Source organism: Blennius ocellaris (assembly GCF_963422515.1).
Source record: "Blennius ocellaris genome assembly, chromosome: 12".
In the NCBI taxonomy this organism is placed as follows: Eukaryota; Metazoa; Chordata; class Actinopteri; order Blenniiformes; family Blenniidae; genus Blennius; species Blennius ocellaris.
This window is the reverse complement of record NC_137661.1, coordinates 23,364,410-23,381,820: the sequence shown is the minus strand read 5'-3', so window position 1 is coordinate 23,381,820 and position 17,411 is coordinate 23,364,410. Positions and strand designations below refer to the sequence as shown.

Below are 17,411 nucleotides of genomic sequence, written 5' to 3'. Positions count from 1 at the left end.
GAGTCACTGTTTAGCTTTAAATGCATGTTTTTGGATCACATCGTACTCAAACCCGGAACCTTCTTGCTATTAGTTAAGTGTGCTAACCACTATAATATGTGTATGTATTAGAAGTGATGAGCTTGCATGTGTTGTATGTGTTTGCATGAGGAATTATTCTCCAAAAATAACACACACAACTCTGAAACCATATGAATTCAATACATTTAATTGTTAATAGATTCATTGCACATTTGCTCAAGTGCAGAGTCATACTCACTGTAAAGCTTTAAAAAATACAATCTCAGTCATCTCTGATGTGATTCTGGGTGCTCCATGTTGGTTCTTCTTCATTTCTTTTTTTTTTTTCCTCTTTAAAAATAAAATACAGTATATGACAGATAAACGTTCTCTTTAGACTTTAGTGTTCTTTGATAGGTCTGTAAAGTAAACATTGAGAAACAGGGCAGCATAACTGGTCAACGATTTATACCATTCATTCATATTTAGGTAGTGTAACGTTTCCACATGATACACGTACATTTCCCTTTGTCTGTGTAAACACGGTTGTGTCAGAATATTTTCCTTTTTTGTTTAGTACTTGTAGAGTGCAACATACTGTACTAATCATTAAAAGAGAACATTGAATAACCATATTTCTGTTGGCACCTGAATCGTCATGAAGACCACTCTTGAGCTCTTTTTTTTTGCTTTGTTTTTATTTTCTGCACGCCCTACATCACACAGACAGATGTTCCCCATTCTCCCTTTTAGAAATAGCTCAATAGGTTTACAATACTTAACATTTTTTAAAATTAAAAAAATAGTTTGAATCATCGACTGTACACAATACCAAAAACAATGTGCTTTTTCCAATATAGTGTATAGTGCTGAGTTCAACATGCCCTCCCACCAGTGGTAGTTACAGTGTATTTATCGAGGCGGGCCGTGATCACGGGGGTCGTCACGGAGGCCTCTCTCCGTGAAACTTTCGATGTCTGTACCTGCCGTTCTTTTCCTTGGCCATGTTGATGCAGGCGTTGTGCTTGTTGCTCTGCAAGTGGTTCCAGTACTTGATGAGTTCATTGGGGTGGAACTGATGGGATGTGATCAGGTGGCTGTACTTACAACTAGAGTAAGATACCCGCCAGTGGTTGAAGAGGAATTCGTTGGGAGGGGGCGCTGGGTCAATGCGCAGCTTGGCCAGGCAGATCCCCACGTAAACGTCCTCCAGGTGCAGCCTGCGTATGCTAAGCGAGGCCTGATAGATCAGCTCGGCCATGTCCCCTGAGAACACATACCCCGTGCCCGAGCAGAATATCGGGTAGCGCTCGCTCGGATAAAGCTCCGGTGGCATGTACCACTTGCTGTCCTTGTTTCGGTTTGGTGCATATCCCCTCATCAGATAGCCGGTGAAGTACCTCTGTTTGGAGGGCATCTCGGGTTTCAGCAGCTTCTGGATGAGATACTCCGTGTTGACAAACATGTCACTGTCCGTCTTCATTACGTAAGAGGCGTGGGGGCAGTAGGTGGCCACCCAGTTCATGCCCATCAGCGTTTTGATGGTCAGGTTGTAGTACGTGTCCTGATAGTCCTGTTGGATGATATCATGATACATGCTGCTCTCTTCCTCGATGTTGCTCTGAAGTGAGGTGTCTGAGCTCTTTCCTGTGCCGAGCAGGAAAAGACGGACAAATCCCAGGCCCATCGCCACGCTCTCATTTCCCCAGGTCTGGCGTATTGCGTTGCGTGCGTCGGCCTGTCCCGGCTCGGCCGCGATGAGGAGGATGAGGAAGGGTGTGCTGTCTCGGCACTTGGAGGGCTCATTCAGGATGTATCGGTAGGGCTGAGCGCTAAGCCTCCCACCCACACCCATCTCTTTCTGTAAACTATTGTTAGCGCTCATGGTGTCCCCAAGCCCCATTACACCCATCCTGGCTCCTCCTCCTCCTCCTGCTCCCGCCGCCTCTACCGCTGCCCCTTCTGCCTGCTGCGAGCTGAGATTGAGTAGAGGCTTTGGTGCTACATTCCCCGTCTCCCTCCACATGCTCCTCAGGGAGCTGCTCTGGTTGGCTTCTCCCTTGGGACTGCGAAAGCCCCTGACAGTGTAGGCCAGTGGGTTTTCGCGGGCCCCACTACGTCCGGGTAACCAGTCTTGGTGGCTAAAAAACAGGAAGAGGGTAAAGAGCAGCGCCAGCGAGAGGAGGCCAGCCACATGAGTCCGAAAGAGTGAACGCTTGACGGTCCAGGTCATCTTGATTGGACAGCAGTGCCGCCGTCTCCACTGCATGATGCAGGTCGGGGTCGCAGGAGGCTGCTGCTGCTGCTGCTGCACGAGAAAGGGCGGCGGTCACATGCGGTCGCCTCAAACATGTGGTTGCCAACGATCAGAGGGTTATCGGAGCTGGCAGATGGGTTGGAGTGAGCCTACTGGTGGAGTCGGGGGACTGCTGGAGCCCCCTGGTATCGCTTGGAGCAGGGTTGAAAGGGCTCCTGTCGGAGCTAGGAAGGTGGCAATTCTCTGGCCAGGGAGGCTCCTCCCTGCATCTTCTTTGGCACTGCAGACAAACACAGGGTCGTGCTCTATGTCTCGTCTCCTTCAGGATATGATAAGGGTCATCTCCTCTGTGTTTTCTCTCTGTAATCTGAAAAGGGGAAGAAAAAAAAAAGGGAAACTGAGAAAAACAGTCCTGGAAGCTGTCCAAAAAGCACCTCCTTTTCATTGGTACTAAGCCACATGTTAATTGTCTGTGTTGCAAATGTACTTTTTTTTAAAATTCGATTTTCAGGGAAAAATGAGCACAAATCTTAATCATTTTATTCATGGTTTGTTTTGACACACTCAGAGCAATTCTAAATACATTTTTTTCCAGATGCAAAAGAAAAAAACAAACAAACCCTCAATTAAAGCTTTGTGTGCATGCAGCATCCAATATTGTAAATGGCTCTTTTTGGTAAGCTGATTTGACATTTTTAAAAGGAAAGACTGAATCAATATGACAGCATTGTAGCAGCTTTAATTGGACAGGATTGGAGAACACAACACAATCTGGAGATGGGGCTTTCTGGGAAAAGGAAATTGGGGGAATACTGCTGCGAGCGCATCCGAGGAAGGAGGTGACACTGCTGTTGTGAAAATGACAAGTTCATGACAATAAAAACGTCCCCCTTAGTGAGTGTGAGCATAGTCGTATCGAATAATGTGCATTTTCATGATTATTTTGCCTTAAGTCAACTATAATGTTCCGGAGAACACAAATAATGCCTTGATCATCACAAATTCAGCACAGGGGAACATTTAAAGGAAATACTATAAAGTCATATGTAAAAACTTTTGCGCTGACTGGCGGGATGGTGGATCTTTCTTGCATGTCATTATTCAGCTTAATGCCCGGGGCAGGAGTATAAATTGCAGGTTTGCTCTATGTGGTGCCAGCTAACGCTACCCTGAGTTGCATGGGTGAGCAAGTGTCATCAGCCCCCCACCACGCGTCAACAGCTCGGGAGGTAGATGCATCTGTCAAAATGAGTTTTCAGGGTCCAGCAGGCAGTGGCGCTGAAGCCTGAGCTCGCCCCTGGCGATAACAGCATTCACCCGCCATTCACCTTCCACCTCCCGCTTATCAATGCGGCCCACTGTCTAGCTGAGATCACCTGGGCTGCTCCGTCTTCTACCAGGCATAAATCCAGGGCATATGGGGCAAAGCAGGCACAGAAACATGCAACAATGTGGACAACAGTAAAAAAAAAAAAAAGCCATTACATCCGTTGCCCAGAAAAGGGTTGAGCACAACGAGAAGGCAAACAATTGCTTTGCACAAACACAAAGACAGTCGAACAAATAAAAATATAGCGAAGGCTGGACATAATGATATACACAACAAATATGTGCATTTAGTGGCGTCTGTATGGACTCGCACAAAGGAAATGCATGCACACATTACACATAATTATATCCAAGCCATAAACCTATATACTCTATAATCACTGCTTTCACACACAAGCAGCCGCCACACATCACCAGAGAAAATAAAGAATATGCCAGCAAAAAGTTGGAAGTTGTACTAGACTCTTGTGAATATTAATGTCGCAGCAGTGTAGCAGTCGAAAATCCATCCTTCCCTTTTTGCCGTGTTAATTCACTGGACTGCCCACATTGCTTTTTTTTTTTTTTTTACACTATACTTCCCTGTTTTCCTTTAATAATTTGCAGATACTGAACAACGGAGCATTATTTTCTGCAAACGCTACAATCTGGCTCGGGCATAAGAAAGATTTTTTTTTTTTTTTCTTTTCAAAACTTTCCAATTTTCATTTCCTGCTATGTTTGCTCATTCATCACGACAACTGACAAGGAACACGATAACCTTTTCAGGCGACTGTGCTTACCCAGCGCAAACAATTACAAGAGAATGAGAGGGGCCAGGGCCGGCTTTGTTTTAAAGGTTAACGTACTTTACATCCGAGCATATCCGGCGCTTGAGAGATTTCTGCTGTCAACTAAATGAACATCTAGTTACATGAGCTCTGATGAAGGGCAAGCACACACACGACGCACATATGCACGTAAATACATAACGAAAAAATAGCCACACGCCATGAAACCCGCCCACGCTCACAAAGCCACTGTGGGTGGCTCTGTTTGGTTGATTTCCACTCAAATGTCAATTCTGCCACGAGATCAGACATCCATTTTTTTTTTTTTTTTACTTTTTAGGAGTACCATTTAATCTGCCAATGCCTCTCCTCATTAATTCATTTTCTTCCCTCCCATCAATGTCACTTCTATGCAAGCCAATTAGTTACACTAGCACTAATTAAAGCCCCAGCGATTCTGCAGCGGTCAATATCAGAACGGAGACTGTGGGAGTGGGACAGTGGTGACACACTGGGCATACGTTAAAATACTCTGTCGCCACATCAGTCTCAAACCTGGAGGAAAACTATTTAACTTGTATTCTCTACGTTATGCTTTCTTTGTTTCAATGCCTGAAAGCTGTCTGGCAATGCAAAACAAGCTTTGCCGATGTCGATGAGGATATGACCTTCATTCAGTAAAACAGTGCACTTTGCGATAGTGACACATTTTCCCCAGGAAAAAAAATCCAAAAAAAAGAAAAAGAAAAGCTGCAGCTTCCGTTTATGAGCCGCTTAAGAGTGTCTGTTCACCAAAGCGAGAGGTTAAATTCAGCTTTATTGAAACAGGCCTGAGTGATCATGACGCTGGCCAAGGTTCCCTTTTCTATCTAATAACACCGCCTTGGAGCAGGCGCTACATCCATGATTTATTCTAATGTTAATGCAGTGTTGTGGTGCATGGCCTTCATCTGGAGAAGCTTGAGGTTCTTCAGCATGTGAGAAAACACTAGTCCATGACGTAAATAATGGATGCAGTTGAGGCTGCGCTGAGGGCCACTTCTTCCAGGTCCAATCTCTTTTTAAATTAATTAGTTTGTCTATAAAACAATGATGAATTACAATTCAAATTGCCTCTTGGCATGAAACCCTGATTGTAATCATTTAACTACCATGAAAAGCCAGGAAAAAAACAACTTCGTGGTGACTATCACAAAACAGAAACAGTAATTTTAGTTTAAAAGGTGACTCGAGGATTGATTCAGCATCAATATATTTACTCTTTGTGACTTGTTGCCAACTACAAATGCTTCACTCTACTTTCTCACTGCATTGTTTCTTTTGGCAGCAACTGCTCTGGAGTAGTTTTGACCTGCACAGAGATAACTTTTAAGAATATCATATCTGCTTTTGTTCTCCTAGAGGTCCTGCTGAGCTAATCTTAAAACAAACTTTCTGGGGGATTCAGCCAAGGGGCATGGGTTACAGCAGCTATCTAGAAGAGAAGGTTGGATTGTCTCTTCACAACAATACTGAAGTCTCATGTTAATCTTTCTTTATCCTTATTGGTTTATTCCTCCCTCTGCTGCCCTCTGCCTCAACATTAGGATATTTTTTTCTGACTGTTGTTTGCAACCTGATTGAAGCAGACAGTTCTCAGAGGCTGCCAACAAAACAAGGATAGTTTAGAAGAGGTGTGGGTTGAAATATGTCTTTAAATTTCCAATTCACACCCTTTATTTCTTCATTCTGGACTCTGTGAGTTTGTAATAAATCATAGCTTCAAATTGAAATGGCAGCAGTTAAGTTTGTTGTGTGTTATAAAATGAAACAAACTAAAGCGTAAACCAGAACAACTTCAATAATGTGGGATTCCATTGGCACTGCAGAGAAGGGTATGTCGCTGACATGGCTGGAAGGATTTTGTCCTCCCAGAGCAGAGGTACCGAAGATAAGGCCCGAAGGCCAAAACCGGCCCACAAGAGATTCCAATCTGGAAAAACCACCAAGCAAATTCACACTCAAGATGAAATTGGACTGTATGGGCTTCTCTGTAAGAGTGCCCTAAAATGACTGTTGAATCGAATCGAATCGAAATAGAAAGTTTGACACCAATGTCCGAGGGGGGCCAACTGCAAATCAGTAAAGGTTCTTCATCATCAGCTCCATCTTAAAACAAATGAATCCTAAATCCCGATTCTGTTATTCATACTACATGTGGGGGGCACTGAATGGTGAAAATGGTGACAAATGTATGGAGTGGCACTGGGACTTTAAGCCAATTTGTCCGAGGTGAATGTTTTCCTACAGCTTGAGACATGTGCGATCAAAGTGGTGAAGATACTTTGGCGGCATGAGGTGGTGGAATAAAGTACTAAGACAGAATTTTTTTTACTTTTTGGCATTTTTTCTACCCAAAAAAGTCAATTATATAACTAAATGAAGACTTCCTATAGTTAATGTTAAGACCTGATATGAGTTTTCCTTTATTTTATCATTTGTCTGCACAACCCAACCCAAACTGTTTTTATTTAGCATTGTATTAACTCCCTTTACCTGTGCAAAACAATCAGTGACTTTACCGAACCAGTCCAGTAGTTCATCCAATTATTTGCTCTCTATCATTGCTCTCACACTATAAGTCAGCCTCATTCAACATTTTTCATCGGCACAATTCTACTGTTTACGTCTTTCATTGAGGCAATTTATCCGTCACACTTTGTCAGCTACTTCAAGCCTTTTCCACCATATTTCCACAAACCATTTCAACTGTCTATCCATATTATTGTTCAAAACAGTTCACTTAAACTGTGTGTTTTCGCCACTTTGGCCGTCTAACAGGGCTCCACACAGCCAGTGACAGCCTCACATAACAAGGTCTTTTACCTCCAGCAGGAGGATATTGATGTTGGATCTTTTAGCAGCTTATTGAGTCCTAAAGCAAAGTTCTGCCTTAACTGTCCTGATCTGTGACCATTTCTTTTTTTTAAATGGATTTCTCTTTAATATATGTTTCACTCAATTTTCACTGAAAGACGTAAATAATAACTGAAACAAAAACAACTTCAGAACTGGCACTTTACTTGTCATGGTTTAGTCACGTTGGCAGACAGTTTTGTGTGCAGATATACGAGACGGGACAGAGGAAAAATGATCAAATTGATGCTTTCACTATTGCATTTTTAAGAATTTACCAGCAGCAAATCTTTACAAAACAAAAGTATCAGAGAAATCTGAGAAACAGAGAGATGACCTTTTAAGGGATACATGAAGTGATCCTTTGAAAATGTTGTTTGGTGCATATTTGACTCAACTAGGATAAGGCCGCAGGGAGCGGAGGAGTTGTATCCTTGCTAAGTGTTGCAGAGCAGATGAGTGACACTGGACTGCCAGATGTGTATTTAGTGTTTTTTTTTTTTTTTTTTCCTTTATCCGTCATCACTAGAGGCTGGTCAGATGTGGGTCAGGCCACTTGAGCCCTTCAATCCTGCCACGTGAACATATCTGATTCTTAAAGGGTCAGTTCAGAAAAATAAAAAGAAGAAAGAAAACAGATCCAAGTACAAAGCTAAGCAGTCACATTTTGGATGCCCTGATTTTGAAGTAGCCACCGCCTGTATTATTTGTTGAAATACCATTGTGTTGATGAACAGCAATGTTGACGCAATCATGATCCCAGAGGACAAGAATAACATGAGCTCAGTTTGCTGGGATTAGCTCCAGGCCGCCACATCTCATCTGCACATAGTCCTGAAGATGAATCTATGGTCATGATCTATAAAATGGCTTTATGAATAGACAATACTTTTCAGCTTAGATCGGGTGCAGTATTTACTCAGTTTCATAGTCATCTTTTTTAAGGCTAATAAGACACTGAAGTGATGATTTTTGACAAAAATTTGGAAAATTAAAGCAATCTGTGGATTTTATCTCTGTTTTTGTTTTTTTTGGAGGTGTGGGTATTTTACATTGTTTACATTGAATAGACTGGCTCATTTTTAATTCAATCCAAAAAAATTAAAAAAACGTATTTTCAGAACAATAGATCAAAACAGCCTGTTTGAAACTGCAGGGATTGATAAAAGCCACAGTGACTCTTTAATGAACGGCACTTACATTGTACACAATATGAAGTGCTTTTTTGTGTGTAAAGTGACACATGGTCCTCACTTTGTCCAATTATGTGAAGATACAAGGCATTATTCAAATTAATTTACCCTCTATATAAAGTCTAGAAGAAAAGATGGAACAGGCTCCTAAAACATAGTCTCAGAAATACAAGCGACTCATGGGAAATAAAGCTCTGGCAGCTGTAGTAAATATTATATGACAGTGATTTTCTTGCTCTCTGAGAGAGCGATATCTACCTTTTCCTCCCTGCCAACTTTCACCCACTGAATTCAAACCTCGTTCTGTGTTTTACTTTGTTAATAAAGCCCGACCATGGATGTCGGTTCAGTCGTCACGGCAATAAATTATGAGGTGGTTTGAAAATTAGACCCTATTAAAGTTTCATAGTCCAGTGGGCAGAGTGAACACCCAGATGGTGAGTTTGGCTGCTTCTTTTTTTTTTTTTGCTTCGTCTTTAATGTCCATCTCAGCATTTAACAGATACCCCTAACTATGCACAGTTTTCAGTGCCAGCAGCTTGACGTGATGAAGTGGATAAAAAGCCTTGTTAATTGAACTGGATCAATTGAAACTCTTTGGCTTCACTTCTTGGCACGTCCAGGGAGGAGTTCCCTGAGCTTGAATTTATACAAACGAATACAGTATGGACTACTGACCCCTATTTAAAGAGACATTTGGTACATTTTTACAATACCCACATGGAAGGGAGGCATGACTGGCAAAGAGGGGGAATGAAACCCATCGTCAGAAATTCTCCTCAAGGGAGAGAACATGATTAAAAACAACAACAAAAAATAACAAAAGAATACAAGTAATCTTATTTTTTCTATGCGCCACCAGGCTCCCACGCCTGCCTGCAACGTTCCACAGATGACGGGGAGAAAGACGCGTGATCTCTGGACAAAGGTGGAGGAATTGATTGATGGATAAATGGATGGGAGTCAAGGCGGCGGGGGGAAAGGTGGATGTAACGGAGGGGAGAGAAGGGCGGGGAAGGCTAAATGAATAATGAGGATGTGGTGGACTGATGAGACGCGCGGCGCTGCTGCGTACCTCCTCCTCATGATGCCGCTGGAGCCGCTGCGGCTGCTGACGGGGCTGCGGTCCGCGCTCCGGGAGCGTGCGCTCCGGCGACTGCGCCCGCCATCACTCGCCTCTCCCCGGGACTGGAAAGCAAGACCTGCCCTTCTCCTTTTCTTTTCTTTTTTTTTCTCAATGGCACAGACACCTCGGATGTGTTACGTCCCACCTCGCCTTCACCCCAACAGGCTCCACAAACCTGCAGGGCTTTTTTTTTTTTTTTTTGGGTTCTCCTCCTTGCGACTCCTCCTCTCCTCCCTGTCCGGCTCCTTGTTTCTGCTCCGCTCTCACTACTACTTCACATTATTTTTCTTTATCTTCACCTGTCCTTTTTTGTTATTGTTGGTTTTTCTTTTTTAACAGCTGTTTCCTGATGTCGTCCAAGTTCTTTTCAGACGTGTTTTTTTTCTTTCTCCTAATGTGATTATTTGAGAGAAAACACCAAAAGCATCCGCGCACGTTTCATCCAGAGTGCGACCAGAGCGTCAGGAGCGCGGCTGGTACTTCACGATGCTCCCGCAGGCTGGTGTGCAGGATACGCGCAGTAAATAGAGACAAAAAATAAAAAATAAAAATAAAAATACCAAAAATATAAATTATCTCCCACCTCTGAGTCCAATCACTGCCAAAACACGTCCCTCTTTTGCTCCAGGAGGGAATACCAAAAACAATAACTACCGTCCCCTCCCCTCCCCTCTTTTGCTGTGTCAGTGCGCCCCTTCTTTGTTTTTCTCCTCCTTGGAGCTTTTCTTCCTAGCTCCGTCATGGACCGACCCCTGCCGGATTCCTCAAGCCGGCCAAGACAGCTGCTGGCCCGGGTACGCTGGCTGTCAGACACCGCTACACTGACGGAACTCTACCACGTCACTGCATTCTTAGCAGAGCGTCTCACGTGACCCAGCGAGTCGCTCACGTTGCGTTCAGGGGCGTGGGTAAAGAAATGATAATAAATAATAAAAAACCCAATCCTCCCTCCTGTTCGCATAAACGCGGTTCAAAAATAACAAGTAAAATGCTGCTTTAAACTGTAATTTTTTATTTAAAACGTGGGCATATTCATATTGTGGATGATTATTCTTATAAACACTGAACAAGGCAGTTCTTAACATGTAAACAAATTCTTCCCTTTGCATATCCTCCATCCAATTACAGGTTTGTCAGTTTAGGTTAGTTTTAGTTTAGGTTTGGGTATACTTTGGGGTGGTGTTAGCCTCAGTATGGGGTTGTTTTAAACCAGGGTTGGGGTAGTTTTAGCATTGTTTGGGAATAGTTCAAGCCGAGTTTGCAGTAGATTTAGGCTAGATTTGGGGATAGTTTCAGCCTAGGTTTAGGGATGTTTTAGCCTAGTAGCAAGGTAGTTTTAACCTTGGCTTTGAAGACAGTTTTCGCCGAGGTTTGGGGATAGTTATAGCCGGGTCGATCCCAGCTAACTCACCAGTTCATCACAAGTCAAACAACAGACACTAAAAGTCCCACGGAAATACAATTTAGAGGCACAAGTTAACCTGAAATGGTTGTTTTCAAACGTAGTTAAGAGAATGGCGCAAACCCAAGTATGCACAGGGAGAACATGTAAACTCCACACAGAACAGGCCAGGCCCAGACTTACATCAACAAGGGACTAGCTTTCAGGAAAGAGAGAGGGTTACAGGATAGTGCTGGAGTCCAGGTTCTACATGGAGTTTGCATGATCTCCCTGTATGTGTATTTTCTTTGGGATATGATGGTTTTCTTGCCACAGTCTACATGCATTTAAGGTTAGTTCCTGTGTAAAACAGTCTAGAGTTAGAGTGAGGCTGTCACCAATAAACGACTCTCTCCTCACCCACCTATCCTAAACATGTGAGACAACCCACTGTGGTTGCGAAATGCCTTGAAAAACAAAGAAACGGCAATGAAATAAAAAGGTTTGCTGGTTGATTATGGAAACTACCAGCCATTCCATTCCATTTAATCTTCATAATTGTGTCTTAAATAATCTTTAATACAATAAAGTGGGATGGACACGGTCTTCAAAAAGTGATTACAACAGTAATGACAAAAAATAGGTTGGGTTTACTGATAATGTAATTACACAGCACACCTTATCCCTTTGTTTACATTTTTTATGATGTTCAATTGAAGCACTTTAAATCATTCCACTCCGAAATGTGCTCTATAAATAAACCAGCCATGCCCTGCATGGTTTTCAATGCGCATTAATTATTTTGGTGCTTTGACCCAACCCGCAAAGAGATGAGGGATTTACAGAAATACTAAAACTGGGGCTGTTAGAAAACATGTTAGCTGAACATAACAGATGAGGCCATATACCAACGTGGGTCTTCTACACTTTCAATCAGTGTAAACTTCATCTTTCCGTTGGGAGGTTGTGGGTTTGATCCCTAAAGTAAATAGATTTTGCTCATTTTCACTGTTTCAACAGCGTCAAATGGATATTAGTCACATTCTGTCACAAAATGTGGTTAAATTGCGTTCAATCTGTTCAACTATTTTTAAACTTGAATTCTTCCATGCACTCTGCTACTATAGCCTCAGTGCCTCTGAGAGACAATAGCTTTTATTATTTTAACATGGACCCAGGAAGTGACTTCACCCTGAAGCTGGATTCTTCAGTCTGCCTTCAGGAAGGGAGGATGGCTATGAGGTGAGAATTCCTCCACTGTGATTAGACCGGAGAGGACAGGACGTTAGCCAACGATCACAGGGAGCGGTCTCGAGCAGGCCACCTCTTTGTTTTTAAAAGTGTGTGCACTATGTTAGATCTTCCTCTTCCTTCTACTTTAAGTATTAAGGGGAGCACGGTCAGTGACCTGTATGAATTGCCTGGTGGTGAGTATGTTCATTGTTAATAACTAATTGTGTAAACTCTTAACTATCTCAGGTCTGTTGTCCTTCGTCAGCAACAGTTTTGGAACATGCGGGATATAATTCAGTTGTTGTAAATCTGAACGTGGAAGAAGTAATTCATGCTTTTTTTTTTATATAGGCTAATTTGTAATGGTCAAAGTTACAGTCATAATCATATAAAAAAGTAGCCACATCATGATGGTATTGGTGCCATGCGCAGCCCAATTGCAGGACCAGTACCACACTTATCTTTACTTAGTACAATTACTTCGTCATTTCGGAAGTTTAGCAGTTGGAGAAATTAGTCTTTTTGGTGATTTGTTGAGAGCCAGGCCATTTCATAGGTTTTCTAGAGTAATGGTGAGATGAATTGTACAGAGATTTATCCATTTTCATGAACCGTAGAACAATGGTGGCGCAGCATGCTGGGTGCTTTGGAAGACTGCATAACTTTGTGTAAACATCAAGATTTCAAAAACAACTTACTTTTTAAAGTGGTCTGTCATCATACGTCATTAAATATCCTACGTATGCAGTTTATACACCATTTCAAGTAATAGTTATCCTAAAAAAAAAATCGCTTCTGACATTTCTGCAATGTTTTTTTTTTTTTTTTTTAAAGATGACCTTGTCTTGTTTCAATAAGACAACATTGACATACACTGAAGTTGGTTGGGTGAAAAAAAGCTTTTTGCTCTCTCGCTAGTTTGACATGCAGCAACTGCATGGGCTTGCAAAGATGATTAAAAATGTTGTTGCCTCACAAAAAAATAAGAGAGACCAAATAGAACAATGGCATTATTGCACTCATATAATAAATTACAGCTGTGATCTAATTATAAGTACATATCTGATCTAATAAGAGGAGCTCCAAAGGAGAAAAAAAAAGTGTTTATTAGGACAACAAGCACTTTCCGTAGCTTTTCGCTGAATTGCAAATGTGCTCCTCTGTTGTGCTGGTAACCATTTTTTTTTTTCTTTTTTGTCATAGTGTAATTAATGCCATAATCCAGCGGCATGGTGGAGAAACAGTGTGTTCCCCTTTAAAGCCGGGTGGGAATTGGTTCTCTTTTCTGAGAAGTTCTTGTATCCTACTTTTCCCACATTCACATGAATGCAGCATCACTCTCTTTTCTCTCTCTCTCTCTCTCTCTCTCCCCCTCCTCCAGAGCCAGCCTCTCAACTCCCCCTCTGTGGGCGGAAAAAAATAGGGGATTTAACTCTGTAAGAGCATGGTGGCCAGAGGTTGTCTGGGAACAGCTGGATTTGCCACCATTGTGCTCTTTGTTTAAAACCGCCTGCATTGGTTCTCCCTGGACAGTCCTCTTTCTATTACATTTCTAAATTGAAACTGTGATGATGGTTTTACCCCCATTGCTACATTAGTAATGCGTCATTATACACACATGATCGCCAACTATATTTAGCATACTTCCACATCTGGACTGCTAAACAAAAACAGAAGAAGTAATAAAAAAAAGCATGTGCTCCGTGACCTGTGACTTTCTTCTGCTGCAGCTTGACAGTGAAACTCAACCTCCCTCATTAATGACAAAAAGACAATGCAACCCACACTATCAGCCTTCCGTCATGTTTGCACTCATGCATCTCAGGAGACCACCGTTTGCCTTGAAACGAGATGAAAGAGGCTTGTTTCCTCTCCTCTCTCGGTGGAAGTGGAGCGGATGGAATTAAGGCTTGTGCGAAAGCAGCGAACCACTAAGGGGACAATAAAGCCGGTGGGGAAAGCCGCCTCCTGCAGCACTGTAAATATTGTAAGGGTGCACCACAGCAAAGGAGCGCAGGTGACTGAATAATTAATAGGAGCCGTGTCTTTGACAGAAATACTTTGGAGGCCATTAGCTCTGCTACCTGGCCGATGAGAGCATATTTGTCAAAAGAAAGTAATGCTGGGCTGGTGATTGATTTCCCAAGGCTATGAGGTTCGAGGCAGCGTGCCTTCGTACATTAATATCATGTGGCATCTATTAGATAGTTGACTTCCGCAACTTGTCCAGGGCCCAGTTGCCCCGGCAAGGACCGGCATATCAGAAATTTAAATTGTCATCATAAATTGCTGATGTTTGGGGAGTGCGTTAGGGTGCCACATCGGTGAAAAATAGTCCAGACTGCTACACAGGAATGTCCGCAAGATATTGGATACAAGTCCTACGGTCAAGATGTTTTATGTCCCTCCAAAGATGAGTTTGGGGGAGAAAAACTAAAGTGAAGAATGAAATGCTGTGTGGTTAGGATCCTTGGAGTTAGGGTTTCAAGGTACAAGGACAGGTGCCAGGAGAAGGAGAGCATTTAGGAGTGAGCTCGTGTCTGGAGGTGATTGAGGTGCAGACGACGAAAGGGAAGTTGCCGGAAGAAGTTTACATGATCTGTGGTGAGAAAGCGTACAGGTGCGTTGGGACTGAGTGCTGTGTTTACATTTCTGATGCAACGAGAGAGGTGATTGATTTAGTTCATGATACGGCTCACGGAATAGCGGAACTTCACGATTCACATGGTTTTTTGATTTTGGGATGTGCAAGATAGTGACTATAACCACATTTCAGGCAGTTCAGACCGGGGCATCCCCTATGGTTGAAAAAGAAGAAGATTACAGGCTGAAGTTGATCGCGAACGACAAGGAGTGAGAAAGTTTTAGTTATTAATCAGTAGAGAATAGATGAAGGTGCTGTTGGTACTCTTAATTCGTCTCAATCGGGTTTAATCAATACAATACTCAAGTAGATGTAGGTACATTTTAATTAGACAATGATGATTGTGGGTGAAGAATAAAGATGATGCTCACCTTGTTTCAATAATCAATGACACTAATCAATATATACTCCATGCTCAAGATCTCAGGTAGTCAATATCACTGTATTTTGGGGTTTGGTGCAAAATAAAACCGAAAGGGAGGGACTTCAATGGGAATGTGCCTTAAATATCTACTGTTTTCATTGATGCTGTGATTTTCAATAAAGATTAATTTTATTTCTTTATACAATATAAAAGAGAAAAGCCATTGCTGCTCCAGCATTGTTAAAAAGAGTTTATTACTTTGTATGTTTGATACCTTAATCAGTATTACTCCTGTATAGATTACGGATTGACATGTTTCAGATGATGGCATTGTTATGCAAGTGTTACAATTGTATTGTCATTTTGATGATTTCAATGGACTCATGCATTGCATTGTATGACTTTGTAACTTTGTAATCCGTTCCTCTGGGTCACACATAGGTAAAGAGGGGACCAGCTCTTTTACTCCTTTCCCAAATTGGCCGAGGGGAAGGTGAGGTTTGGGCTGGATCCTCGGCTCAAAGTCTCTGGGGTGCATTCTCTGTGACTTTCCAACTGATTTGGTAGACATCTGCACATTCTTATGTGTATAGTTGTGTTGGAAAGGCTGGTTTATGTACCACGGGGGGGCTGCGAGTCAAGGGTGAGTTTGTGTGACCATTAAAATTCAAAGCAAAGAAAGAAAAATGAGATGCAACAAAGAGTGTGTTTTGCCGGAGCTAAATGGGATGTCATCATGAATGTTGTGAGTGTGAATGTGAATGCATTATTCCATCTTATATGCTAAAGTCTCCATCTTGTATGTGTATTGGTAGTAGTGTTCATCTCATGATCTTTGTCTGTCAGGTGTGGGAGCGCTCCGGCTTTACGTCAGGATAAATTCCACTCTAAGCATCTCACCCTGTGTCTCACTTCATCTTTCCAAACCTCCGGCCGTCACTGAAGAGCAGAAATTATCCACTACATACACAAATTACCAATTCAACGTGACTCTAGAGATAACTTGATGCCCCATATGGAAACTATGTGCAAACACTATACGTTGTAGTGAACCACCGCTGCACAGCCTCTGTTTAGCTAACCCATTATCACTTCAGATTATGTAATGCCTACATTTGTCCACAGCTAAAACAAATCCCCAGTCATTTCACAGAATGGCACAAAAAAAAAAAATAAAATCGCTCCCAAAATGGAACATGGGTACGTTTAATCTGCCAATTTTTTTTCTGCCGGCAGACTTCAGGTCATTTGCCTTCTGAGTTAATCAAGACAGGAAGACAAAACATGGCAATTGCTTCATTTTAAGAAAGCTTCTGGTTTTAGCTTCACTTTATTTTGATAGTATTATAAAATCTTGCATAATTCTTCTTCACATGTGCAGCCTCCGGAGTGGCATGACTCCCAGGACATGGTAGCTTTATAGTTGAGCGTCTCGCCATGCAAATGTGTATGTGTATGTCCATTGTTATTGTTTATAGCGTATTGTGCACTTCACATGTGTGTGTGGGTTCCTGACAAAAGCAATCAACAAACTAGTGGCCTGGCTTCCAAACTACATTGTCTTCAGTGTTATTGCTGTTTGCATGTAAACTGATGTCTTTTTTGAAATGTTGCTGTGTAAAAATGAAAGTATTTGGAAACAATAACGCAAAAACAATGCGTTTTCATTTTGTACGTCGTCATGGAAATGGGGCCTTAGTTGAAGGTCAAATGCCTCAGGAAGTTAATTAAATATGATGGATGTCAATACTCTGAGCTGGGTGAGTGAATGCTAAAGGCAGGGCTACAGACTTTAGAGGCACTGAATATCTAGTATGGCAGCAGAAGATTGTGATTAAAGCCTCTAAGGACCCAAAATATTGTTTTTCCTTTTTAAACTTGTTGATTAAAATTATTTTATTAATATTTATAAATGTATTATTATTATTATTATTATTAGTTAATTGCGGTGCCAGCTAGTGGTAGTTTTTATTTTGGAGAGTTTTCTCCATTTTATTTGGTCTCTTTTCAGCTTATTTATTTCCAACAAAGCCACATTCCCACTCACAAAAGTGTTTTATTTGTTTTTTTGAACGTATTGGAAATGCCTTGCAATAACTTTTATTAAACCATATTGCAGCTCCTGTAATGTGATCTTCACTTTATCTCATGGTGTCCATACGGCCAAGCCTCAAATACCTAAAGTCAATGAAAGCATATGTGTGCTCTGGCAAAAAATG

At 42.0% G+C, this 17,411-nt stretch overlaps 1 protein-coding gene across 1 annotated transcript; it reads right to left on the bottom strand.

Moving 5' to 3' along the window:
- Window positions 1-241: 241 nt before the first annotated feature.
- b3galt2 (UDP-Gal:betaGlcNAc beta 1,3-galactosyltransferase, polypeptide 2) lies at window positions 242-10,216 on the bottom strand. Its single transcript, XM_080506796.1, has 2 exons — window positions 9,520-10,216; window positions 242-2,624 (listed from the first exon to the last, which is right to left on the bottom strand). The coding sequence occupies exon 2, from the start codon at window positions 2,267-2,269 to the stop codon at window positions 944-946; it is 1,326 nt and encodes a 441-aa protein (XP_080362922.1). The 5' UTR covers window positions 2,270-2,624; window positions 9,520-10,216; the 3' UTR covers window positions 242-943.
- Between the last annotated feature and the right edge of the window lie 7,195 nt (window positions 10,217-17,411).